The 26,741-nt window shown below is 41.1% G+C and overlaps 1 protein-coding gene across 5 annotated transcripts in view; it reads right to left on the reverse strand.

Moving 5' to 3' along the window:
- LOC120755975 (VPS10 domain-containing receptor SorCS1-like) overlaps positions 1 to 26,741 on the reverse strand; it is a 268,145-nt gene that overhangs the window by 26,027 nt on the left and 215,377 nt on the right. For 4 of the 5 annotated variants that reach the window (XM_040071624.2, XM_040071619.2, XM_040071622.2 and 1 more), the window contains exons 11-19: positions 24,672 to 24,774; positions 24,128 to 24,204; positions 22,808 to 22,899; positions 21,617 to 21,724; positions 20,512 to 20,629; positions 18,656 to 18,786; positions 11,049 to 11,162; positions 9,403 to 9,574; positions 466 to 652 (exon numbers count right to left, since the gene is read on the reverse strand). In XM_040071624.2, coding sequence (XP_039927558.1) covers positions 466 to 652; positions 9,403 to 9,574; positions 11,049 to 11,162; positions 18,656 to 18,786; positions 20,512 to 20,629; positions 21,617 to 21,724; positions 22,808 to 22,899; positions 24,128 to 24,204; positions 24,672 to 24,774 — 1,102 coding nt within the window. The remainder of the gene's footprint in view (positions 1 to 465; positions 653 to 9,402; positions 9,575 to 11,048; positions 11,163 to 18,655; positions 18,787 to 20,511; positions 20,630 to 21,616; positions 21,725 to 22,807; positions 22,900 to 24,127; positions 24,205 to 24,671; positions 24,775 to 26,741) is intronic. The other variant, XM_040071621.2, reaches the window with a different exon arrangement.

The following is a 26,741-nucleotide window of genomic DNA, read 5'->3' on the forward strand; positions in this document are numbered from 1 at the left end:
CAACAGAAACGCTGAAACACACAGGTTTCCATCCCACAGGCAGGTGTGTTTCATTAGAGGGAAAAACATGCACAAAACAAAATTCAAAGCTTTTAAAAGTCATTAAAGATCCCTGGGTGTCTTTGTTGTTCTGGAAGTGTAAGCTTGATAATGAAAGTGCATTTCAGAAAGGGGTGGACAGTCCTTTGAGGTGTCCCAAATTAGACTCTCCAAAATTAGAGGTACAACATGGTTTAAAAAGCAAAAATTAATAATTAGACTCGATGATCTTAGAAGTCTTTTCCAACCTTAATGAACCTATGTTTCCTCTCAGTCTGGAATCAAGGGTCTGTCTGGAGGACAGTCTGGAGAACTCATCATTTCCCACCACTCTGCACCCAGCTGCCAAATTCCACGTCACCTCTAGCTACAAGCAGTAATTCTGAAAGAAAACCAGAAGCTAAGAAGGGGTATGAAGACACGTACATGTTACATGCAGGTAGAGGACAGCGCTGTCAGAACCCAGGCTGTTTTCCACCAGCACGGTCACGCGGAATATGCCCACGTTCTGGTAGATGTGCTTGATCCCATCTTCTGTTGAGCTGAGATTGGCGTATGACACAGCGATGCCATCTCCAAAATCCACCTGAATGAGGGATCTCTGGAGGTCTCCCTGTGGTGAAAGAGAAAGGATCAAAACAGGCTCTGTTTTGCTTTTGAGAGACGAGATCAGAGTTGGACTGAGACCAACTGGAGAACAGCAGCAGGGTCTGATGTACCAGAGGAGCAGCCTGCACTGATGTGTCAAACAACCCTGGCTACTAAAGACCCCTCCCTTTCACGTAAGAGGCAGCAGCTTGCCTTACCTTTAAACATCCTCACTCCCTAGGAAATCCCCTGTCTCTGCATGGTGCTCATGCTGGCTGTGTTCACACTTGCTGGCTACTGCTGTGGAGCACCTCCACAGCCTGGTGCACTGCAGAAGTAGCCACTATCTGGAATGATGAAAATTAATAGCTGATCATCAATAACCTTTCTTAAAATTGGCTGAAAGGACATTTAACTTACTTTGGGTTTGTTTCCTCTTTCTTTGTCTTTTCTTTCTTCCTTTTTTTTCCCTCTTTGAGAGAGAAAACAGTCCTCTAGATGCCCAATTCCCCTTCTGGAATGAAAGGTACCCGTGTGAATGGCTGGCATCAGGCAGGTATCCACACCAGAAAGAGATGTGAATGTATGTGACTATAAGAGGAAATTGTAACAGAACTTTTATATTTCTCATGTTCTCTCAGTCTTTTTATAACTTGTGAAGACAGAAATAGTGAAGGCTTGCCTGAATGGAAAGCAAAAGGAGCAGAGCTATACCTGATGGTGGCAAGAGCAACAAATTTTCCCAGATGCTCTCTTTTAATAGACTAGTGTTGTTTCTTCACTGCCCTGGCACCCTGCTGGAAGCTCTGTTGCTTCCAAGTCAGATGAGACAAAAATAACTGTGTTGTTCTGTTGTGGAGAATCCCAGACTGAAGGTGTGGCAGGGGAAATGGTCTTAAGAACAGAGTTATGTCTTTTGGTGACCTGAGTTATTGGAAAGACATGCAGTTTCAAACATGATGCAGTGCTTTGGGCACTCCTGTCTGTTTGACTGAACCAACAGAAGCCACCAAATGGGATGTGCTTCCACAGCCAGAAGTGACCATACATGACCTCTGAACCTCTTTCAGAGGGGGACTGTTATTATCTCACATCCACTGCTGGACTCTGACCAAATACAGAGATCTCTGAAGTACCCATTGATGCTCTCCTAATTCCTTCAAGTCCATCATTATTAGGGCTTGAGATGTCTTTTCTTACTCAAAAGGAGATGTCTTTGAACATTAAAGCCATGCTGCTGGGACAAAAGCTTTTCACATGGTTAAAAATGTGCCACCATAGTGACCCCGCCGGATTTATCAGCTCTGAGGATATTCCAGGTCATGCAGTTGAAGTCTGTTTCAGGTCATGGAATATTCCCCCACATATCTGACGTAGCAGCAGAAGGTGAAAAGGGTGACAGCCTTTTAGAAAAGCTCCATTTCTGCAAGTGTCAAAATTTGTGTTCTGATGAACCTTTTTTTCTCTTGTCTTCATTTTGTCCACAGCCATGAAACTCACGCTGTCTACAGGTGTGGCCAGGGAAAGGAGTTCTTTCTAAGGCATGCAAGATTTAGATTTCAGTTTCTTGGTAGAGAAGATGCTGACAGAAACAACTGAAAATCTAATTAGAGAAGAGCTTCAGCTGCTGTTCTCTCAGTCTTTTTCATTTGTCTTGGCCTTTCCTGTTTTAAAACCCTTTGAGCTGGAAATACATTTTCCATTGTGTAAGATCCAGGCTATAACACTCCTCTGAAAATGCCACATTTTGAAAATCTGACATTTAAAATTCTAGCTTAGGAAGTGGGAGAGAAAACTCAGGAAAACAAAGAGATTGTGTTTTGACTTGTTCTAATATTTTATCTGTGCCAGGTAAGGGCACGGGCAGAGTAAGACAGGAAGAGAAAGCAGATGAGCCAAAATCCAAACATTTCCCACACAGCCCACACCTGATTTAAACCAACCCAGCTGTCACTGTCTCTATCTCTGGCATCTCTCCAGAGCCTCTTGCAAGAGGCTGTTTTACCAAAAGAAGTTTTGTTCTGCAACAATTTGATGTCTATCAAATTGCAAAAAAACCCTCCTGTTGCTTTTTCTAGCTTCTCCCTTTTATTTTGTCAAGCTCAATACTCCACAATAGGATTTTTCTGAAGCTTTTAGCCCAATTAAGGCAGATACAAAACTCCCTCCATTACCTGCAGGAGACAGACACTGCTGCTGTTGGAGTGTTTTCATGGATTAATTAGTTGTGTTTTCTTTAGATTAACCCCTTTCTCTGCAATATGCACAAGCTTGGATATAACCCGAAGTACACTGCAATCTTGATAAAGGCTTTTGTGCAGCCAAAAACTTGAGCATATGCTGAGCCTTAAGAACTTATAGCCTGAAAAGAAGCTCTCATAATTAAAAACAAGCTTCCCAAGGCCCCATATTAAACCCTTCACCTACCTAGACAACATTAGTTACTAAAATGTAAATCAGAAATCTACTATTTTCTAAGGGATTTTCTCATTTTTTTCAAGCATATGCAAAAAATTCCTCTGTCCCTCCTTCCTGGTCCTGCCTCCTAAGCCTTTTTCCTGCATCTTGACCAAAGGAGCCTCGAGTGGACACAAGACCTGGACGTTACCAAAAAACTCTGCGAAGCTTCCTGCCTCAAGGTATATCAAGAAACATCCCATACAGTTTGCAAAATTTTTTTTATATTTTGATTACTTTTAGGCAGCTTTCAATATTTTGGTGGATGTGAGATGTGAGACCCACCTAGCAGGATTCTCTCTCTCCAACACACCATTGGAATCTTGCCCTGGAAGCCGTAACAATGCATTTTCCTTCTTGACTTTGAGTATTTGTATCTAAATGGAAGTATTAAAAATGGAACAAACAGCTCAAGGTTTTTAATTTTGGTTCCCATGTTTCAGATTTCATTTTTAAGTCTTTAATTATGCACCGACTTCTGTGTCTTCCTTAGAGATGCTGACAATAGATTTAATTATCCTTTGCAAGAAACAGACACAGCTACTGTTGGAGGGTTTTCATGGACTAGTTCATTGTGCTTTCTTAACATTAACCCCTTTCCCTCTCTGGCACTTTAAAAAGAAATCATTCCTGAAATATATTTTCACTGGAACTGAATATCCACACATGACATACCTTTAATCTAGATCTGCTTAAAGTATATTCTTAATTTTTAACAGATACTCAGATCCAATTTGATCGAGAACTGAAAAACATGCTTTCCTATGTAAATACCTGCTTTCAGAGAGATGTCCTTAATTTTTCCAGTCAGAAACTGAATAGAAAGGTGCCTTTTAGCAGGGCAAATAGCTTGATACTTTTCACATGTACTTCTTTTTCAACACTGCATAGTGAATTGTACTGATCACATCATTCATCCTGACTGCCAGTTGTGCCAGCTCAACTCAGCTATGAGCTCTTTTTACAGTACTAGATCTTCTGTGCCCCACAGGAATCGATAACAGCCTCTCAGGATTATGCAGAATAATTCAACCTGTGTGACTGGAAGCGCATTACAAGACTGTAGTGCTGTGTGTCATTAGGAAGGCAAGGTCCACTTTTCATACATTTTCATGGAATTTCAACAATCAATTTAAAAATGCATGAAAGGCTCTGATTTCTTCCAACCAGCTTGTCATCATCAGAAAATGTAATTATAATTTGGATGACAGTGGTATGGGGGAGGGTACATACTGTGTTATTTGTGTGTTATTGCAGGAGCGTAGTGCTGTTAGTAAGACGAACAGCCGTGATTCAGCATGTGCACTGGAAGTTAGGATGAAGGTTTCATATTTCTGTAATCATTACTAACAACCTTGTGGTATCAAAAGAGGGAACACAGTGGGATACCGCAAAAAAAACCAAAAAACAATCCATGAAACACCAAAAATAAGACTGTGCTTTTAATTACCACTAGCTTTGCACCTTTAATTTGAGTACATCAACAATCAAAACAATCCTAAGGCTAAGCTCATCTCCAGAAACTTCAGCTGAGTTGAATACTGAATTGCACCAAACAATAGTGCGGAGGTGGGAAAAGTTGATGGCATTGTGCCCCCAGCAGGATCCCCAAGCTCATTAAATGTACCCGAGACACAGAGTACCTTGTACAGCCATGTATCAGCATTGTCATTACAGACAGCCACGGCAGTTTCTAGGAAATTCAGGGCTTCATTTGTATGTTCACGTGGTAAAAGAGAGTCCTCTGGATTTATCAGCAATCACTACACAAATGCAAGGCATGGGGGGGTATGAGGCAAAAAGCAAAACTCTATTTTCAAGTGAGGGAATAAAACAACAGAAAGTTTTAAGTTTCTTACTCAAGGTCATGCAGAAGGAGCTCACAGTGCGGTTCAGGAACGAGTTCATATTGCCTGAATTCTAGCCTGTGGCCTGAAGTGTAGGAACAAATTAGCTTTCACCACACATTAGCCTAATCCAAACATTCACAGAGCAGCAGCAAGCGGTTAAAAGCAAGCCAAAATCTACTCCCAGTGGAGTGACTTTGCCAAGTGAGAACCGAGGCAGACCTGGAGTGTCAAAGATTTTTGGCTGTCATTTTATCAAGATAAAAAATAAATTACAGGAGGCAGTTTCTCCGTGAATTATCTGTAATGAAACAGTCAAAGCCCTGAACCTTCCTGCCCTGAATGTCTTTACCATCCATCTCCTCAGCAAAGATGTGCGAGCAATCAGATGAAACAAGTTTGAAAGCCATTGTGCTGAACAGCGTTGCTCAGGAGGCTGCAGCTCTCAGAGGCTCTGCTGAGACAGTACAGCAGCACAAGTGTCTGATGTTCATACAAATAACTCTAACATACAAATAACAATTGTGGTTGTGACAGGCAAGAGACCTACGTGACCATGTGATCAGGAAGGCACACAGAAACAACACACGCTTAATAAAACCCCTCTATTTTCTTCAACAGAGAAGCAAAACATGTCAAGGACACTGGGCTGAATAACTTAAGTAGGAGAAGTGCCTTCGTAACTTCGCATTTTGGTTTTCTTCTGCAGCTGTCCAAAAATAAAGCAAGGATTCAGGTTTTTAGGCCAAAAAATGACTCTTGTTGAATGCTGCAGTGTGAGAGGTACCAACCCTGGCTCTCTGCACGTAGCCCAGGCCAGGGCAAAGGACTAACCTTTAAACTCGCAGCATGTTTAGGCAATGAAAAATTAGCTTTTAAGCAGAGCTACTTTTCTCATGTGTTGTCACACAATGACAAAAATGCTGTTGGCATTCTGTTTATCTCATGAAATTTAAGAGAATTTGAGAGCAAAATTCCCAGCTTAAGTACGATGCTTTGCTTATTAAACGCTTCCAAAACACTCCATAAAATACAACACATGACAGTAAAGGCAATATTGATGATTCCTGGCTATTGTCACCCACTGAAAACATCATGATGATTATACCCAGATTAATTGGACAAATAACTTGCCCAAACCTTTCCAATAATGGAACCATAAATATTAAGCAAAAGGTGACCTTGCAAGCAGTTCAGAGGAAGTCATACAGAAATTCTAAAAGGTGACAGGAGACTCAGACCTAAAGACCTAAAGAATTCTTACATTCAGATGATTTAAATATGATCTGTTGGTTGGGCTTGCTTTTAATGATATTTATATGCTGCCAGATATAAATGCTTCACAGGAAAATTTCATGTGAGTCAGGGTTAGAGAAACTGGGCCAGAATCCCAGCTCTCAGAAATCAGCAATGCTCAGTGTGCTCCTGGGTTTGGTTCCTGCCCTCTCTCCACTTGCAAAGACTTCAGTGATGATTTTCTTTTGTGTCTTCTTCAATAGCAGAACACTTTTGAATGCTTTGCCTTTGTTTCTCTTGGGGCATCTTTTGCTCACATTGTGTTTTTGTCAGAATGAACAGTTGTGGCTCTCAGCATCACCACAGGCACAACCAGGCTCTACAAGGAACCACTGTGCTTTGGTTCCTGCCCCTGAATGCCACATCTGAGTGAAAACATCAGCTTTTTACTGCTGCCATTTGTCTCTCCCTGCCCTCTTAGCAATCTGCTCCACTACAGAGATGCAGTGAATTTTCAGAGCCTCCAGTGAACCTGCTTCTGTAGTTTGTTCCTCTTTTCAAACCCAGGTGGATTCTTAGATGGAGCAGACAGCTCTAGAAAGATAACAAGAGTACAAATCTCAAACAAACTCTTGTACCTTGGCTCACCAGCTTTTTTTTTTTTTTTTTTTTTTTTTTTTTTCCCTGCAGATCAAGTGGAACATGGGCATGAAAAAGGAGAGCCGTGAGGCTGCAGTGTATGAAACAGCTCTGCAGATTTGAAGGCTTCAAAGAAACTGTCTCAGAGGGATACAGGAAATGTTAAGATGTAAAAAGAAAGGCCATTGCTTTTTCACACCCTAAAAGATATCAGCTGTCACTCACATTAAAGGAGGAGTCCTCACCAGAGTGTAGCACTCTAAAATATTGTCCATCACTCCAAGGGGCAAGGGTTGAATAGGACACACTTTTTTCACATGTTGTTAGGGGAAAAGATGTGCAAGGTGACATATCCAGCCCTTTCCTGATACCTTCCCCTCCGTAAAAAGGGAGTGGCACAGATTTTTTTGGAAACTGAACATCCTGGATTGTACTGTGCTATATACCTGTGCAGGGCAGGAGTAAATAGAAATCGGCAAATTCTTGTCTTGTGATACCTCTGCCTTGTATGCAAGGGAAAGGAACTTCCCTGTGAGAAGTGGGGTTGGATTAAACAATCTCCAGAGATCCCTTTCAACCTCAAGTCTGTGACATCAATATCCATTTTATAAAAGGATGCTTATTCTTTTGATCAGTTAAATAACTTTTCTAGTGAGTGGTGGTGTTTTGTCACTGAAACTGTTAAATTGGTAAGTGGTTTAGTCTACACACAGTTTTGCTGCTTCAAGTACATTTTATTCCCCTACAGCTTGCATATAACTGGGCAAATATTCCTCTTTGTTGAATATTTCTTTTGCTGCAACACCAACACAAAGTCATTGCCAGACTGGGTAAAATTCGCCCAAAGGTTTTGTTGGTTCCTCTTTAAGTTGACAAATCTAGGAGCAAGAGGTCAAGATTCATCTAAGAGGGAGAGTAATTGGAAAGGCTGGAGGCTGATCAATACTGCCTCAGCCCTCAGAGCGATTCCTAACCTCTTCCTTATCAGATACAGTGGATGAAGAGCTCCCTTTAGATCTCCTCAGAACTGACTCACTCACTCATCAACACATCTGTTCTCTACTGCTTGACACCCAGCATGAGAGGCACCATCTCATACTGGAGAAGGTGTTGCTTCCAGACTCTGGTGCACACTGAAGCAGAGCTGCCAAAAAAGATCAGAAACAACAAAAGAGATAGAACAATGCACAGCAGCTCCCTGTAAGACAGAGTGGTCAGGGCTCTCTTACATGATATGTGAGAGATACACTCACAGAAGAAAGAGCAGGACATCTGTCCTGAGTTTCCCATACTGTGAGTGATTCTCACTCCCTCTGACTATTGGCATAATTCTTTGATAGTTTTGTGACTGAGCATTCAGATTTTCCACCTCCTTCTCCCAGTCTGTTTTAAAACTTTGCTCAGAAGAGAAAGGTGATTCAAAGTGCACTTCCTTTTGTTTTGTTTTTTTTTTTTAAGTCTGGACTCTTGTTTTGGACCTTTTCCTTTGCATCTTTAAATGGAGTAATCAATAATTTAACCAGAAGAAATTATATGTTCACACTGTAATTACAGCATCACAGTAGAAATGCTGCATGACTGTCAGTACTGAAATAAAGTGACCATATTTTGGAGAAAATAAACATTCAGGTCAAAAACGGCTTCAGGTTAGATATAATTTCTCATATGGCATTGCCTTTACAAATCAGGACCCCTGTTTGCTGGGGAAAGCACCAATAATAGAGATGTAAAAAAAAAAAAAAAAAATTCCTCACAGATGACATTTACTATGGAGAGGTCAGAAGTAATTTCCTTAAATAGTCTAAACTATAATCTAGACTAAAAAGGGATGTTCATTGTCCCTTAGGGTTAAAGCATACTTGTTTTAGGATTTATTGGCCAGTAATAGAGGAAAAGGCATAGAAGTTTAAAGAAATCAATTTAGATTAGGGAAAAAGACAAGGCTGCTACTTTGTGAAAGTTCCTGCTTGTGCACCTGCAGTTAAACACAGATTTAGAAGTGCTAAATATGAAAAAGAAGTGAAAAGAATTAAATACTTTTTTCTACGGATTCAGGAATGGAGGGAGCAGAATAATGAAATACCAAGTTAAGTTACAGATATAACAAAAACACAGACCAGAGCCTGAATCTTCTTCACAATAGCAATAAATTTCAGACTTAATCCTGCTGAGGATATCTTGAGATTTCACCCATAAATGCCTGAACAATATACACCAACTTATGTGATGGGGACCCAGCTGTGTACTATTTGTCATCTCTGGTTTAAAGTCAGTGGAAAATAAATTTGGAAATTCAGTTTCAAAAAACAGCAGGAAGCAAAAACACACAGCTAAGGGTGGGGGAATCAGCATTCAAACCCGCACCCCTCAGTTCTCCAAAATAAACCAATTCCCAGTTTCCAACAACTTCTCCCAGACATTACCCTGGGCACCACAATACCGCGACAGCCCTTTCACCTTTCGGAGCCAACTCCACCCAGCTACATCCTGGCCGTGACTGACTTTACACCACCTGTCTCTTCGCGAACCTCTCCCGGCACACGACTCGCGCTCGACGGACGCGCGGGCCCGGGCCGCGGCGCGGAGCAGAGCCTACCTCCTCCAGCTGCACCAGGAAGGTGACGTTGTGGCCCTGCTCGGCCGTGAGCCGGCCGTCGGCCGTGACGATGCGGAGGCCCTGCGGGGCTTTGCCCGGGCACTGCTGGGGCTTGGCCGTGTACCTCTCGCGCACCCCGTCCGTGCAGTTGTTGGAAACCACCTTCCGGTACCTGCAAAGGGACGGGGACACCCGTGCCAGGTGCTGACAAGGAGCACGGCGGGGTAAGCTGCCAACGGGTTCCTTTAGACTATGGAGATTGTTAGAAAACAAAGATTCCCAAATGTGTTTCAGCATTTGTCTCAGCCAAGCGTTCCTCATGTGCCCAAGACACCAGGAGCTCATACTGTCATTAATGGCATGTGATAATTTCCTGCAGAGTATCTTGATATCATGTAAGGTACCGTGTAGAGTGGTTTCCCCAGGGAAGAAGAAAACCCCTGTTTGATGCCCAGGGAAATGCCTTTCTAAGTACAGTAAGCAAGAGGCTTACTCACATGCTCCCTCAGTTCAAGCATGCAAATTGTTACTAGAAAGTTCCTTGCTCTTTGTATTACCATAGGTTGATTTTTGGTGCAGGAATTTTATTATTCCTAATAGTTCTCCGCTATTGGACCCTTCCCTCAGGCCCGGCCGTAACTCCTCCCCACACCAGGAGGCATAAATACCCCTGTATGGCCTCTTGCCTTTGGCCCCTTGTTACTCCCTTTTTATAGTTCACTCCATATAGAGTGGATGCCTTATTGTTTGTTATTTTGGCATTATTAAATCCTGTTTCTGGACAATTGGATTAAGGCTGCCTCTCTCTATCAAGTCGCCATCAGGGCAGAGTCCCAAGGAAACTCAAAGGGGTCTGATCATCTGGGCTCGGACCTCCGTGAGTTTCAGTACCACAAATTGCCCAAACCATAAAATTATGTTATGAGTTAAATAACTATAAAGTTATGAATAAATTATATACACATACAATATGGCATTGTATCCAATTATTACACTGTAGGGCAAAGTTTAAAAACTTTTCTCACATGTTCTCCATTTCTCATTAGCTGTGAGGCAAGTGTCTCTTAAGATGTCACCCTCAAGGGCTAGAACATTAAGAATTGAAGCAAAAAGCAAATTCTGCCCATCTTTCAGTGCACAAACCCTCCAAACACAGCTTGGGTTGTTTTAATCACTTGCATTGTAAATTAAGTCTGCCAGGATCTTAACTTAAACTTCATCTTCCACTGACTTCCAAGAGGGCCAAAGAATAGCCAGCATTCGGGCTAGCTGCCCATCTATCACTCCATATGTACGTGAGTTCCATCTCTCTCCACTAGTTTATCTTCCAGTGTTTCTGCCTCACCTGATCTCACAGGATTTTAAGAGGAGTCTTTTCAGAAACATTCATTATTTGGCCTTACAGTCTCCCCTCAAGTTTTTTTAAGGCATCATCTTTCAAAGAAAAGCCTGGGCCACAGATGATGGAGATCTGGAGTGACAGATGTGCAACCCAACAAAGGTAGTGATGAAGGTGTCCCAAGGGCTTGTGTCCCAAGGCGTCCCAAGCCAGCTCTGACACATCTACAGCAGGTGTGATCTGTAGTTGTCATTGGGTTAAATCTGTAGGGGTGCTCCAGCTCCATAAAGCCTGTTGAGCCACTTACCCGGTGCTGTTGAGGTAACTTTGTCCAAGGCTGCAATCTTTTGACAAGGAGGATGGGTTATACCAAAATGCCGGTAAGCACTGGCCATTGCTGTGGCGTTCATAACCATAATCACTGTTGAAACATTAAAAGAAACCATCACATAAAACCTCAAAAGAACAAACACAGTATTAGCTCGTGCTCTCTACTACTCATACAAGTTTTGATTTTTCTCCATTTACTAGGATTCTTGATTTTATTTTTACTGATAGAACAGATTCTTCATTCCCTTTCAGCTTTTTTAATTGGGGTATTCATCTTGCATAAATCCCAGTTTAAAAAAGAAGAACCAGAGCAGGTGGTTTATGGATATTGCATCAATTGTTCTCTCTTCACAGACTAACAGTATCTCTCAGGATCAAATCTAGTGTCAAATATATTTAAAAAAATACAAAAAACCCAAACCAAAGAAAAACAAAACAAAACCAAACCAAAACAAACAACACCCCCCCCCCCAAAAAAAAAAACCAAAAAAACAAAAAAAACCCACCCAACCCAGAAATCTAAGCTAAGTTAAATCACCACTGTCTCAGTCATATCTTAGAAAACTGAAGGGCTAAAAAGATAATTGCATTTGGAAACTCAATCACACAGGATGTAGAGGAAAATTTACAGCCTTGAGAGAGCTCTTGCCTGAAGGCATTAACAGCATATTCCGTAATGGAAAAGAATTCTGTGATCTTCAATTCTCTTTTTGTTTGGAAGAGGAAATGCTTCCAAAAATCACATGTAAGAAACAACGAGTCAAACTTTAATCTTTTGTCACAATTTGAGTTTAGCTATGACTAAATTTTCTTTGGTTTCACTAAAAAATATTTCAAATTGTTTCTGATTCCAAGTAAACAAAGACTCTATAAAAAATGTTATTTCAGGAAAAAAAATACAAACCCAACAAACAGAAAACCTCTTTAATCAGTATTCCATTCACATGTGGGTTTGCTTTCCAGCCGTTGAGTAATGAGGACTGCTTGGCTGGATAATCACTCTTACTCCTTTTACTGAGCCTTCTCCATAGCTCATAATGGAGAAGTAATGGGATGTTGTTTCTGAGAACCGCTACAGAGAATCCACCAACTCCATTACAATATTCCAGGTGCAACACAATCCTTGATCTTAAAATGGTACTATTCTGCAAAGTATTTTTTACTTATTATATTTAATGTCTTGGTATCAAGTAGCCAGATTTTCCAAGAAAAGAGGATTAGGGCAGAGTTAGATTATGTGATTAAAGGCTCATATTTGTACATGTAGGTAAAGAAGCAGAGAGAAAAAAACAGTAGATGGATGAACCCCCAACAAGCTGATCAGAGTTAGTGGAGCCCCTGCTCCAGCCCCTCCCAGAGCTGTCACAAGACAGCCATCAGTCCATGGCCAGGGTGAGACCTACCAGATCATCAACAAGAGAGACATTACAGAAAAATATTAACAACAAGAAGAGTGTTAATGAAGACTTTAAGAGTCTTGAAAAAGCATGATGACTTAGAAAAAATGTAGTGAGTGACTAGTAAACAATATTAAGAAGTTTGGTACTGGTCTAAGACAAAGAAGTAAAAAGGAGATAATATGTTTCGATTTATCTTTGATAAGATTTTTGTACTGGTTATCAAGAAAAGACATAGAAAATAATTCAGTCACTACTTTTTACTTCTGCTTCAACTATTTTCCCCTGAATAAAGAAAAAAGAAAAAAAAAATGTTTTGAGGCAATCTTAAAGTGGCAAGATTAAAAAGATGACATTAAGCAAAAGAAAATTAACGCTGCATATCACTTGAGAAAACTAAACAAATACTAGACTGCGTGACTGTTTCAAAGGAACATTTTTGGCAGCTATGGTGCTTGGGGTATCTACAACAAGTAACTGAGAACATACTCCAGGAAACAGCAATGAAGTAGATGACCTAAACCGTCTTTTCCTCATTTTTTTTGACTGAATTTTCATCAATCTGTTTACTCAAATGGTTGCAACTCAGTGCCGCTAAATTGCTTTGGAAGCATCAGCCAGCCAATTCTCCCACTGCCATGTGCTTCTGTAATCATCCTTGTTGGAATAAGAACACTATAGTTGCAGAATACACTTTGTAATGAAGAACACCATTCTGATTTGCTTGGAGAAAACAAATATTTACACACAAATGGGACTCCCGTATTTTTGTAATTCATTTATAAACACTCTGCAGCACTGTATTCCTAAGTTATCGTGTGCGACTCTAATTAAAACACTGTAACACTGTACACACACAGTGTTCTGTAATCGGGTGAAACAAAACAGTGAAATCTGCCTCAGAGGGGATCAGTACTCACAATCCAATTTGATGCAGTAGTCTGGGCTTTCTTACTATGCACATGTCTGGATCCAAGCTACTATTTTGGTTCCTATTCCTACCTGTGAATCTGGGACTAGTTTTGACTGTACTTGGATCATACTTCTCAAAGTCAAGGGAAGGAAATCCTATGATTTTCCACAGCAGAAACAGTTACAAGCACAGAAGTTTCACAGTGTTGTTTTCAGGCTTGCAAATCATCTGGCTCATTAAGGCCCTACAGAAATATCATCCCAGCAAATGACATGAATTGCTGCTCCATATCCCTCCACAGATGCAGCAGCCGCCCGTTCACCTCTGCAGTCTTGGAATCTAATGAATTCCTTGGCTACAGGCTGCTGCACGCAGAACACTGATGCTGACAACAAATTGCTGCCTACAATTTGGCACAACAGGCTTTGTGGCAATCAAGAAGCATTACCATCAATTGGATGTCCAGAGCACGAGCCAGTACAGCAAAGTCTGGAGATGGGGAAGGCATCAGCCTCTGCCTGCAATCAGCTCCCCGAGTCATTGCCTGGGAACTGGGAATTGGAATTTGCATAGATTGATGATATTTTGTGCCTGCCTGAAAAGAGCTCAGGTGACACAGATAATGTATCTCCTAAAAAGGAGTGGAACATTTGCCATCAGGGATTGCTTTATCAGTATGAAGCAGACTGTCTTGTGGCTCTCACTGATTATGGATTTGCCCTTTTACTGGTTTAAACTGGAATCCTATTTGTCTTAGTCAAGTAGAACTGCAAGTTCTTTCCTGTAATTAGATACAAATTCATTCCAGATGTTTTGTATCTCTGCTCAATGCTCATGATAAATACCTTTTCCTGATGTCATTTTCAGCATAGGTAATACTTAAAGAAATCTCCTAAGGAAGTTTGCAATTTGAAAAGAGACCTGACAAACATACTGTTTGGAAGAACAGTTAATTCATATGAAATTATTAAAATCTTACTGCTCTGAGATATAGAAATAACGTGATGAGTGATTGCCATGTTCACAGCTTCTAAAAATCAAGATATGACTTAGCATGGAATCATGGAAATTCCTTAAGACTAACAGCTTCACCTTAAGGTTGGCTATACCAGAAGATAACAACGCTCTTTGTGTTTTTGCATGCTGTGCTTTCCAAACATTTTGGACATTAAATGGGGTGGAATTGAGCCATCTCTGAAAACATTCACCTTTTTTTGTGCAGTTTCCAAAGCCCTGGTGGGAAAAAAATAACTGTGACCACAGCACTGGAAAAGTCTCACTACCTTTTTATTCACTTAATACCATCATCTAAATAATTAACCTTGATTCAAGCATAGATTTGAGTTAGTGGGGAGCTGTGCTCGTTCCCCAGTTCTGCAGGACCTGACATGGGATTTAACTCAGAGAGGGATGGATTCAGCTACAATCTGAACTGTGGATCTACAAAGATGTACAGATATAATTGCATCACATACTGGGTTAATATGGAACCTAAAATCCCCAGATCTTTCCAGTAAATCCATGCCCAGTAGATATCCAGGCCCTTTAAGGTGCAGAGATCCACTGTAGAGATTTTGCATAGTGAATCTGCATTTTCCACAAGCACTCAAAATGAACTAAAAATTCATTCTAAATTACTATTTGTTAGCTAACCTGGCCCATAATTGAAGGGTGCAGAGGTAGGTGTATTTCAGAACTGGCACCTGCATGATCTGAACTGATGGCTGGTGACACACAGCGCCAGCAGAATCTAACCACACTCAGTGTCTGTGCCCTGCCTCCCTGGGGTTTGTCAGAACAGTTTCTCCTGATGCAGGACTCTGATGTTTTAGCATAGGAAGTAACCCCAGCAGGCAGGGCTGTAATTTGAGTGCCAGAGAATATAAAAAGAGCCAGCCAGATCCTTGCTGATATCATCTGTGAAATACATAAATAGACCTAATTCCCAGTTGCAGTAAGGTACCTTTGTGCCTCTCTGGCTATCCAAAACCACTAGCACCAGTACCAACAGGCTCACGCTTCCCGTGAAGGTGTGAGGTATGGGAATACTGATAGAAGAAGCTGTCAGCATTAATGACAGTGGGTTCAGAGGGAGGACTGACAGTGAGACACTTCACTCAAAGCTCCTATTAAAGGACCTGGGAGACAGGTGGCTGAAGGATGAACACCACCAAAGGTTTCCATCTGTGTCTAGGAGGTGTTTCTGCTGAAGAGATATCGCTGTAATAACGCTCAGACTGCAGGAAGGAACACAACGCGCAGCAACCGGGTAAATGAATGCTTTAATAACACCCAAGTAACGGTGTCATCCATTCACCCAAATCAATTAAATGAAGAAGGAGATGCTCGTTTCTAGGCCGTTGCTAGGACAGCCTTGCCGAGGGCCCCTGAGCATCCCTGTCCCCATTCCTGAAGCGCGGTTGCCCTCTGGCTGCCAGCCTCATTCCCTGCACGGGGAGCCCTCCGGCTGCCAGCCCGGACAGAGGGCTCTGCTGCCAGGGCTGGAGGAGCCGCAGACACTTCTAATGCCACTCGGTTTTGTTGGGCAAAACAATAAACAAATGTGCCCTTCTCCCTGAGAAAGGAGTACCAACAGCCTGCACACAGGTTTAAAATTAATCTGGAGTTCTGTGATAATATAAGGAGAAAAAAAACCCAAAAAACATTAGATAATCTTTGTGTCTTTTATAACTGGTGTTTTTCCCCTGAACTGATATAGAAAGACTTGCAGGATTAACAGCAATAACACTTTTTCTTACTTTACCTGACCACAGAGATACAATTTTTACTCCGATCTCTGACAAGGTTGGATAATAAAATTTCTCCATATAAATTTAAACAGCAATGACAGCATGATGATAGGGATCATTGTTTTCTTCAACTCTGTTCAACCTGAGTTCTGTAACCACTGAAAATATAAAAAGCTGTCCAATTTATTTTAATATTGAAAAATCAGATGTGGGCAGCTAAGAAGCTTCTCCCTGTCTGGGGAATACATTCCCCTTTCAAGCTCTTCAATTAAGAGCCCTGCCCAGGGGAAAAAAATAATAAAAATAAAATAAAATAAAAATTAAAAAAAAAAAAAAAAAAAAATAAAAAAAAAAAAGAGAGAGAGAATTCAAAAGTACTAAAATGTCATGGGTGAAGATGATGAAAGTGATTTTTGCTTCCTGAAAAGCGAAGATCTCCACAGAGGGCACCCTTCCACAGCAAGAATTCATTCCCTGATTTCCTCCAAATCTCCCTCCAACTTCTGCAGGATGAATTAGCAGTGAAGCATCATGCAGAGTTCAACAAGACAGGCACTGAAAGTTACAGAGGTGAAGCAGCAGCTTTGCCTTTCTTAGCAGACAGAGTTGCTTTTTTTGTTGCCTTTTTTTTTTTTTTCTCCTGCTTTTCTGTACTTCTCTGGCACATCTATGTAAAATCATGCTTCTGAGGAGTATTGACGGTAAAAGCTTCTGAACTGGATGCTTAAAGCAGTATTTCAGTCATTTTTCATCAGAGACAGTAGGGAAGGAAGCTGAAATGGATGAAGTAGAAATCCAGGTCTGAGGACTGTAGGAATAACTTGAGCTCAGAGAGAACTAGAGGGGATCACAACGGTCTGGTCTAAACCAAAACTGATTCCATCAGAAGGAGAAAGGTCCTTCTTGGTCAGAAAGGTCCTAATTCTGCCTCTTCCAGCAGATGTGAGGTGTCTTGTTCATGCATGTGAACTGTTAGCACCTGTTGTACATGCCCAATCATCCAAGCTTTCTCTTAGACATTCTCCCACAGCCCAGCAGAGCCTTTGGAGAAAGTTTCATTGTGGTGAACATTAAAGAAATAAAAGCATGTTTCTACCAGCAAACGCCACTGTGGTACTTTTGTTCTGTACCTAGCAACAAAGTTTTAGAGTGACAAACCACACAGTCAATTTTAATGAAATAAATATATTCATTGTCAGAGAGAAGTGCTGGAAGGAAAGCATTCTTTTATCAGAAGTTTCAGGTATGTGCGTCCCTTACAAGTGCCAGGGATTTAAACACTAATGGGCTGACTGTGAGTCAATTGCATTATCTATTTTATAAGGCCATGAGGTTGGCTCAGCATTGTACTGCCTGCCCTATTCGAGGGTTAAAATTTTCAGGGAATTTCCTTGCTTTTAATGATGGTTTGGGGTTTTCAGTTTGGGTGTTACCTTTTTCACATTACTAGGGAAATATTAAATTATTGAAATCCAGGAGCTTTGGACACCTAAATGATGAACTACACACAGATTTTCTCCCTACAAAAAAACTAAATGGAAAACGAGGAAATCATCAAGAAACCCTATTGACAGAATCTGTGCCAAAATACGTTCATAACGGTTATTGTTTGAAGCAAGAAAATTGACTTAGTTTAACACAATATAAAAGCCTCCTGCAATTCTTTGGTTTTATACAGAAGAACTGTTCTGTATTTATGAGATTTGGGTTTAATTAGTAACAGGATATAGATCTGGGTGGGTGAGGCACAAAGGGAGTTTATCATCACTGCCAAAGACCCAACATTTCTCTCAACCAAGATAGTGAGAACTTGCAGACTTGGAGAAAAGAGGTAAGAAGGAGATTTCAATAAAGTGGTTCCCTGCCTTTTTTGTGCAAACTGCTGTGAGTCAGCAGTAATATTGAAGTGAAAGCAGCAGCTGAAGATTTTATCACACCATGCATAACTCACCAATGGACTCTATTTCCCATAGCAAACATCAGAGAAGAAAAGGCTTCAGAAGGAGATTAACTGAAATCATGAAGGCAATATCTGCTGGATACTGTCAAACATGATGGTCCAGGTGCAACAAATGACCCAGGAATTTCTTAGATAGTTGATTCTAGAAGATGAAGGCATACTTTGCATATGCATATATTTATTTTACTCATATATATATATGTGTGTGTGTGTATGCATTAAGATTTTTTTTTCCCCCACAATGCTGTTATATGTCTTCAGACTCCTCTCAGCCACCTTTGGTCATTCTAAGGTTAGATGTCCTAAACTCACCTGTTTTCTTACTGGTGCACAGAGCTATGACCTGGAAAATGGTCTGCTCAGCATCGACTTTGTGGGAGCCTCAGGAGATCACCAATACCTATTCCACCCTTCCGTCTCTTAGGAGAAGGAGCAGCCTATCGGGGAGCAGCCTATTTCAATACCTGCATGTTCATGAATTTCTACTCTCTGCAAGCCTACAGCCTCTGTAAGGACCCCCGTGGTGCTGTGTGAGAGCACCCCGACCTTCTGCTCTTTGCTCACCAGTCAAAGTCTGCCTCTGTGCACACGCACGGCTCCGAGGTCATAGCCCCAGCGTACTTCCCTTGCATGCATTTCTTCTCTGACTTGCGCTTCCTGTAGATCCTTTTTGCTCCCATGATGCAGGCTTCTCCCTGGAAACAAAGCCAGAAATATTTCTTTGACGCCCACCACCATTTCTTCGTGTCACCCGGCTTTTCCGAGCCTGTGCAACAGGAGGTGTTACTCAAGGGAAGAGGATGGGAAGCCAAATACCATCTCAGTACACTGGAGTTAATTAAAGCTACTGAAGCTCTAACTGAAACTAAATCAACTTTTCCAATACACGCTAAGAAATTATATGAGATTACTTATGTATTTTATTCATCTCTGAATTCGTTCCAAAGCCCATGAACATTTGATACAGGCCCATTTCACAGCAACTGAAAATATGGTCTGATTCCTCTGCAATCTGAGGCACAGAGCGGGTTTATTTCTTTGGTCTGACCTCTCTGGGAATATTTTCATTTGGCAGAAACTAGTAATGTGTGTTTATGTAAATACTTCCCATGGATGAGTTGGGTTTTATGGGGTTTGACTTGTTATGTACATGCTAAAACTTCCTATCCTCAGCACCCTGCTTAATATTTCTCACTAGGGAACAAGCCTCAGCCTTGCAATCTCAGTGTAAAGGAATTCAAAAGGCAAGAGTACACAGAAGCCTTCCTAAAAATAGTTCTGCAAGCTCCAAAGCCAACATCCTCAAAGAAATACTGCAAAATACTCAGTATTTTTGCTTATGCAAGCACAAGAAAGCAAAGAACAAAAATACAGTGGAGTCTCACTTATTACCTTTTATGCTGTTAAAATCGTTGAAAATTTTTTCATGGCTTTGATTTGATGATCTGATGGCATGAAACAGAAGGGCCTGAATAGCAACTGGTGTAAAATGCTGCGCTTCCTTGAATTCCAAGGAAGCTGTACTGATTTTCAGCATCTAAAGATCTAAGTAATAACTGGTATTTTTAGTGTAGAGTTGTGCCCTGTGTGAGCAGCTAGGCTGAGTCAAGCTACTTTCATTTCATATTCATTATTAAATTCTTGCCCAGCAAGACATATACAGAAAGACAACCTTTGATGATATAAATGTGTGCTTTGCTCCAGACTTCAGTGGAGCCTGTGGTGTTTATATAACCACAGAATTTGGGCCGTATTTTATTCTAACCTGATGAAATAGGCTGTTGTGAAACATAGCTTGGTAGGTGCAGGCACAGTGCAGAGCACCTCACCTTGCTGGGCATGAGTTCCACGGCTCAGAGAGTGATGCAGCAGCTGCATCCAGGGCAGGGCATGGGGGGCCAATGAATTGGGGAATAAAGCGCCCAACTCCCAGGGCAGAGGGAGACAGAACAGGGATGAAGCCAAGGGAGCAAGGAATGAGGCCGAGAGGGCCAGAAATTGGAGAAACAAACATGAAACAACTGGAATGGTCTTGAGACACTGGCTCTGAAGACACAGAAGGATGAAGGAGAGAAAGGAGGTAAGGATGGGAAAATTGGATGGGAGATGTAAGAGTGAAGGAGTTGAGGCCTCAGAGGCACTTCTGCTGTTGCTGTATTGTTCAAGTCTGCATAAGTCTGACAGAATTTCCTGTGTACAGGATGATCCCCAAAAGACAGCTGCTCATCCTTCAGGGATCTCAGAGTCTCTGAGATCTGAGGCCAACACACCAGTGCAACACCAGTGCAACAGAACAGACCCACCCAGTAAGGGATGAGCTGACACACCAAACTGCCAGGAAGAGATACTGGATCATGCTGACCCTGAACTCTAGGGTCATTAGCTACCTCAGCTCACATCCCAGCACCCTCGCTTCTCACCTGGCTATGGAGTTGCCACGGCCTGTAGTCCTCTTCCGCACATCTCCGATCAAAAATGGACTTGTAGTCTACTTTCACCAGCTGCCACTCTGAGCGGTGGCTGAAATGTCCAAACACACTACAGAATGCAGCAGGAAGAACATACAGCAAAAAGAACTCTGGCAGTTACAGAGGTACGGTCACCACGATTTCCAACAGAGATCAATTGCTTTGAGAGTGAGAGTCCTACTCATTGTCACTGGACTGACAAAGTGAAAGTGAAACTTAGCCTGCTAAATGTCTATAACCCTATTAGACTCTGCAAAATTGCATGTAGCTTTTATTCTGCTCACTAAGATCCTCCCGCTTATGACAATATTCCAAAATTACTCAACTTGAAGAGTCAAGAGAAGACTTGATGTGAGGCTGGAGACAGTCATACCTTCAAGAGTTTTATCTGAGTTTTAGGCTTTGGGAATCCCTTCCATGCAAAGTAAAATCAGAACCTGAAGGAACATTCTTCATACATCTTTTTAAGCTCAGGTTAGTTTCCAAGCCACATATTCTGCTTATTGAAGGTCAGTCAGAAATACTTTCTGTTTTTCACAAATCTGATCTTGGATAAAATATCACAGTTTCTGGCATAGTGAGTTCAGATTTATGCATCATGCAGAACTTGGCATACCATATTGAAACTAAACATAATTTTTCATGAGTCAGCATCCAGGCAACATTTTGTCATTCATTTTTACAAAAGAATGTCTTCACTTATCTATGTCCCATTTAAAAAAAAAGAATGTAACAGCAAAAACACAGTTATAAAAATACCTAACCATTTTTCTTCCAAATATTAATCTGTCAACAGTAAGTCTGCTTTATATCACATTCAATTTGAGGAGTCAGGTTTCATGCTGATAAACTAAGTGATAATGTGTTTGCAGCTTACAAGGAACCATGTTGCTAATCCCTCAGTTGTATCACAAATAAACTGATGATTTAGCAACAGAAGACTGCACGCTCTTGGCTTCAGATCCATACTTGGTTTGGTCCCCAACCAGAAATGCCACTGTTCCAAAACGCAACGTGTGGTTCACCTCCACAGCATCATTATGGCATGCTCACTTACGTCATGATGAGGGTTTCCTCTCCAGGCTCCCCTAAAACTCCATCTACAAACAGTGGGAGGGATGTGAAACTGTACTTGCTCCAAGATCTCCCTTCATCAAAACTTAACCTACAGGGGAAAGCAGAATTAGTGTCTTCTTCTCTTACTCTCTCGTTTTACTCAAGGGGTCTAGTCCACTACAGCTGCTATGGAGAAGTGGAAAACAGCTTCTCTTATTGGACTCTGATTTTTTAGTCCTTTAAATAACTTTTTTTTGGGGGGAAGCATCATAAATCAGAGCATTGATCAAGCTTATCTGACATCATACCACTCACTAACCCATGGCCAGTATTTAACTGGTAGAAACTAGTAGTTATGTCAAAGATTGATTCTCAAAAGGTAAAACAGAGCCTAAGCATAAGATTTTTTAAAAAATAAACAAGTGATTTTGAATATCTGATTTTTGAGTCCCCAATATAAAACATTTTGAGGTTAATTTTCTGGAGGATGACAGTTTCTTCAGACCAGGAATCCTCCCTGTGGGGTGTACAAGTGAAAGCCTGGAACCACTCATCATTTCTAAGAGTTGGGTCTGGGTGTTTCAGGTTCTGATGTGACACTAACTGTGGTGGAAGTAAATAATACAGAACAGCACAAAGCTATACTCAGCCTCCTCACCCAGGAGTGCTAACTGGCAAGGACACTTCGGCATTATCAGTTGCATAACCCCAAATCTATTCGACAAAATTCTGGTTTAAAATGCTGCCTGCCACATAGAAGGCAAATTCATCAGTAATTTAGGTATACTTTGGTAACCTAATTAGAGACAAAGGCATAAACCATATATATATTTATATTGTTGTATATTTATATATATAAATATATATGTTTCTATAATATATGATATATGATATATATCATATATCATATATCATATGTTTATATATTTTATAAACAATGAAATCCAAGAAGCCAAGCTGTGGTAAATCAGGAGTGTTGTGGAATTACACTGATAATAGCTCAGATCTGGCCAAGCCATAATTACATCAACTGTAATTTTCAGGATTTCTTAGCTTTCTCTGACTTGTTTGCCATTATCTTAACTAATACTTTCTAGACTATAGCTGTAAAAGACTGGCTGCATACTAACTGCCTACTTCCTGGCATCTGAAAAGAGGGACAGCAGACATTTAGCACAAATGGAGTCATTACCAGAGGTGTCTGATTGGCAGAGATGTGTGTTTCATGGCAACGAGCACACCACCCTGATCCAGGTACAAGACACTGTGCTCTTCCTCAAAGATCTGGGGGGAAAAAAAAAAAAAAAAAAAGTGTTTATTTAAACCCATTATCATTAATATCAAGAAAATGTCACAGTTCTTTAAGTAGGATCATGACACAGGACAAGTATGCGCTAAGAAAATTATAAAGTAAAGGAAATTATAGATATATTTCCTGTATTCAGTTTTTTATTGTTCGGGGCTTTTTTCTCTCCACATTTTTTCCAGGTCCATGGAAAATTCATTCTTCCCTTGCTTGACCAAAAGATAGAAATATGATTTTTTTGCAAGGATCAACAATTTCCCTCCTTTTGATGACAAATTTTTGTTTAAAGAAGAATTTCATGTGTTTGCACACATCTAGCCCCATCTCAAATAATTGATTTAGACAGAAAAATGAGGCTGGTTAAACACTGCAAAATAATTATATTCTTGGATTATCAAATACTGGAAAAGATTTTCTCTCCCTGTGTCTTTTTTGTATTAGCTTTCTGCAAACATCTGCTCTACAGTCTATACAGCAGCATTTGTTAGTCTGAGAAAGTTACTCTTTCTCTCCATGACTTGATGTCCCATTCAGAAAATAGGAATAACAATCTCCTTAACTGAGGATAAGCACATTAAAGGGTATTTCTTAACAGATGAGACTCTACTAAATATTAGGAACTAGATATCATTTCACCATCCAGTCTCTTTCCACAATTAATGGAGAGGTAGAAGCTTTGAACAAGGCAAACCGAATTTTGTCTTTTCCTGCATTAGCTTAAGAGAAAGGCAAAATTATCCACTTATATGGACAACAAATTTTGGACAACACAGCTTAGGTAAAATGAGTCTCAGCTGAAGTGAGAAAAAGTAGACCTGTGAAACTGCTGATTTTTGGGTAAGTATAGTCATGGACAAAAAGAAAAATGGTTTGGTTGGCACGAGGGATGTACAACAGTAAAAGGTAATGCTTTCTCTGCCCTTTTTACTTGTAATTTATTCTGTTCTCTTTGCTATGGGGTCAAACTGAAGTCAAACTCTGAGAAGAATAATAAAAATAATTTTCTGTTATGTAAGTCTAAACAGCATATTCAGTCTTTTTCTTTGAACATCTCTGTACTGTTGCAAAGTGAAATTAGTCTTTCATAAATGGTTTGCAAAATGCTACCCTGAACCTAAATGAAACAAAAAGTAAGTGACAGATTAAATCTACTTTTAGGACATTTCCTATGAATCTTATTTAAACCAGAGATTCTGTGTCATTTACCTGCCTCCAAGTGTTTCCAGCATCAGAAGTAACAAACATGCTGATATCACTGTCTGATAGTTCAGTGCCTATATTACCTGTAAGATGAGTACTGGTTAGTGAAGGAACCCTCTCAGAAACTGCAGAATGAACAAATCAGAGGAGTAAATGTTTTTATTTATTTATTTTGCAGTTGTTGAACTTCTGGGTATGGGAGGAAAACAAGAGGGAAGGGGGAAGAGGGAAGGAGTTTCATTTTGAAAAAAATAGCTATAAAAGACCCAAAACATAACACCCTACACACCTCCACATGCCAAGGAAATGCCCTGATTTGATCTTATGCTCACAGGAGTAGAGGACTAGACATGATCTCCTCCACCTTGAAGGCCAGTTTCAATAAAAAGCATATGACAAGCTGAAGGCCCCCATAAGGATTTTGATCTGACAGCCTGCCTCCTTCCCCAGTCCTGGCGGTGTGACACCCCAGAGCCACCCAACACCCTCCACAAACTCCAGAGTTCATCCAGGCTTGCACATCAAACAGGCAATTTTAAATGTTTCATACCTGAAGCTACAATAATACTGGGGGCAGTGTCTCGGCTGGCGATGTTTCCTGAGGTGTAGGGGTTGTCTGAGACCTTCAAGTGAAGATGAAGTGAGCAATAAGGCTATGGAGAAAAAGGAAATAAAAGTAAAAAGCGGACACAACAATGTATGTTCCTATTTCTACAGGCATAGAAACATAGAAAGTCTTTCTGTATTTCCACCTAATCATTGCATTCAGCAACCCTTAGATGGGCACAGCCACTTTGCCATCATTTTCTGACACAGCCCATTCCCAGTGGGAAACTGATGCATCAGGCTGAAACCCTCTTCCAAGGCCCAGATCTTTGAAGCTGTACCTCAAAGGAGGGGACCAGGCTTGCACGGGCAGGTGATGTAAGGACTACCTTACTCTCCTGGCTCCTGCTCTTAGAGAAGCAATCATGCAGATTGATGCAGATACGGAATGACTCTGAGCAGCACTACCCAACTGTCTCTGAAACAAGAAGCAATTTAAGCCCACTGGTGTGGTGCTGAATCACCACTGATTAGCCAAGAAAAAAAAAAACAACTTACTTCATACAATTTCTCAACTCTTTTTGACATATGACTGTTCTGAAATGCACTGCAATAAATACAAAGTACCACAACCGGAAAGTGTTAGTTTCAAGTTTAAAGCAAAGCTTCATTGCCCATCTGGATGTGACTTTTAAGATACAAATACGTCCATGGAAACCTTACCTATTTGCTATTGATTTTGTATGCTGAGTACTCAGGTAAGATACAAGTGGTACAGAATACATCAGCTGAGCAAGAAGGTAAGACAGGTGGGCAGATTTTCAAAGCTGCCATTACAATTCCCTCCAAATCTGTAATGTGATAATTTCTGAAAATTTCTGAATACTATTTTCTTCACTTGGGTTTTATTTCCAGAATTTCTTTTTTCTTTCAAACTTCATGAAGAGCCCTTCATGAAACATGCTAAGGGAGGAGCAGGGGAAAAATACTGGCAAGAAAACGTGAAGCAAACTGACCCAGTCAAGGTGGACATCACACAGGAACAGAACTGGAGCAAAGCCCATGCTTCAGCTTGCCCAGCTCTGTAAGAGAAGGAGGGGCTGTGCAGAGGGACCTTCAGGCTCAAAGGAGGCAGGTTCTCCTGAATAACACCAGCTGCTCAAAGGCTAGATCTGCAGCCCCAAGAGTCTGGCTGGCCTCCTCTGTAGGACCTTGTCCCACAGGTCACTGGAGGAAGACCACAGGAGGAAGACCACTTATCCATCCCATCTCAGAGCAGGTGAATATGACTGAAATGGCAATTCCCCTGCGGAGACAGGCAGGGTTCTTTTGGCAAAGGCAAATGAGGCTGGTGAGGAAAGATGGGAGCTCTCACGTATGTGAGACAGGAAAAGGGGCCGTGGGCTGTGCAGCAGGGAGCACAAGCTGCCAAGTGGAATGTACTGAGCAGCCTAACTCCAAATGACAGCCTTGCGAGCGCAGCCGCTGGAGCAGCCCGGGGCCCCGGGAGAAGTGGAAAACAAATCGAGCTGACATGAATGCAGGAAGTGGAAGAGCACTGCAAGAGCATGAACTCTTTCCTTTTACATTTTGATAGGTTGTGAGAAGACTAAATAGAAAACATATTTTTAAAACTAACGTGCTCCAAGCCCATTTCAGAATTTTGAAGGCAGAACCTAATGGCAACTCAGCCAATTCCCAACCCAGATGAGACTTTAAGCTTCAATCTTTGTGCTACAGAGGTTTCCTTTCAAATTTCTCTCATTTCACAGAAATAGCATATATAAATGGAATATATATCTCCAATATTAAAAGCCAGGCCATCTGTCTAAGCAGACAGATGGTCTTCTTAGTGGCATAACTTCTTACTATTCGGAGTGCAGTAATGCTTAGAGTCTCTAGTGACAACTGGGTATGGCATGAAAACCAACCTTTCCACTCTTAGCCAAACACCTGAAGTTACTGCCCAGCACGTGGCCACCCCACATCCTGACTGTGTTAACATTCTCTTCCTCATTCCCCTGTACACCCTCTCCATCCTTATACAGTTCATCAACAGATATTTTTCCAGCTG

Source organism: Hirundo rustica, chromosome 8 (genome assembly GCF_015227805.2).
Source record: "Hirundo rustica isolate bHirRus1 chromosome 8, bHirRus1.pri.v3, whole genome shotgun sequence".
Taxonomy (NCBI): domain Eukaryota; kingdom Metazoa; phylum Chordata; class Aves; order Passeriformes; family Hirundinidae; genus Hirundo; species Hirundo rustica.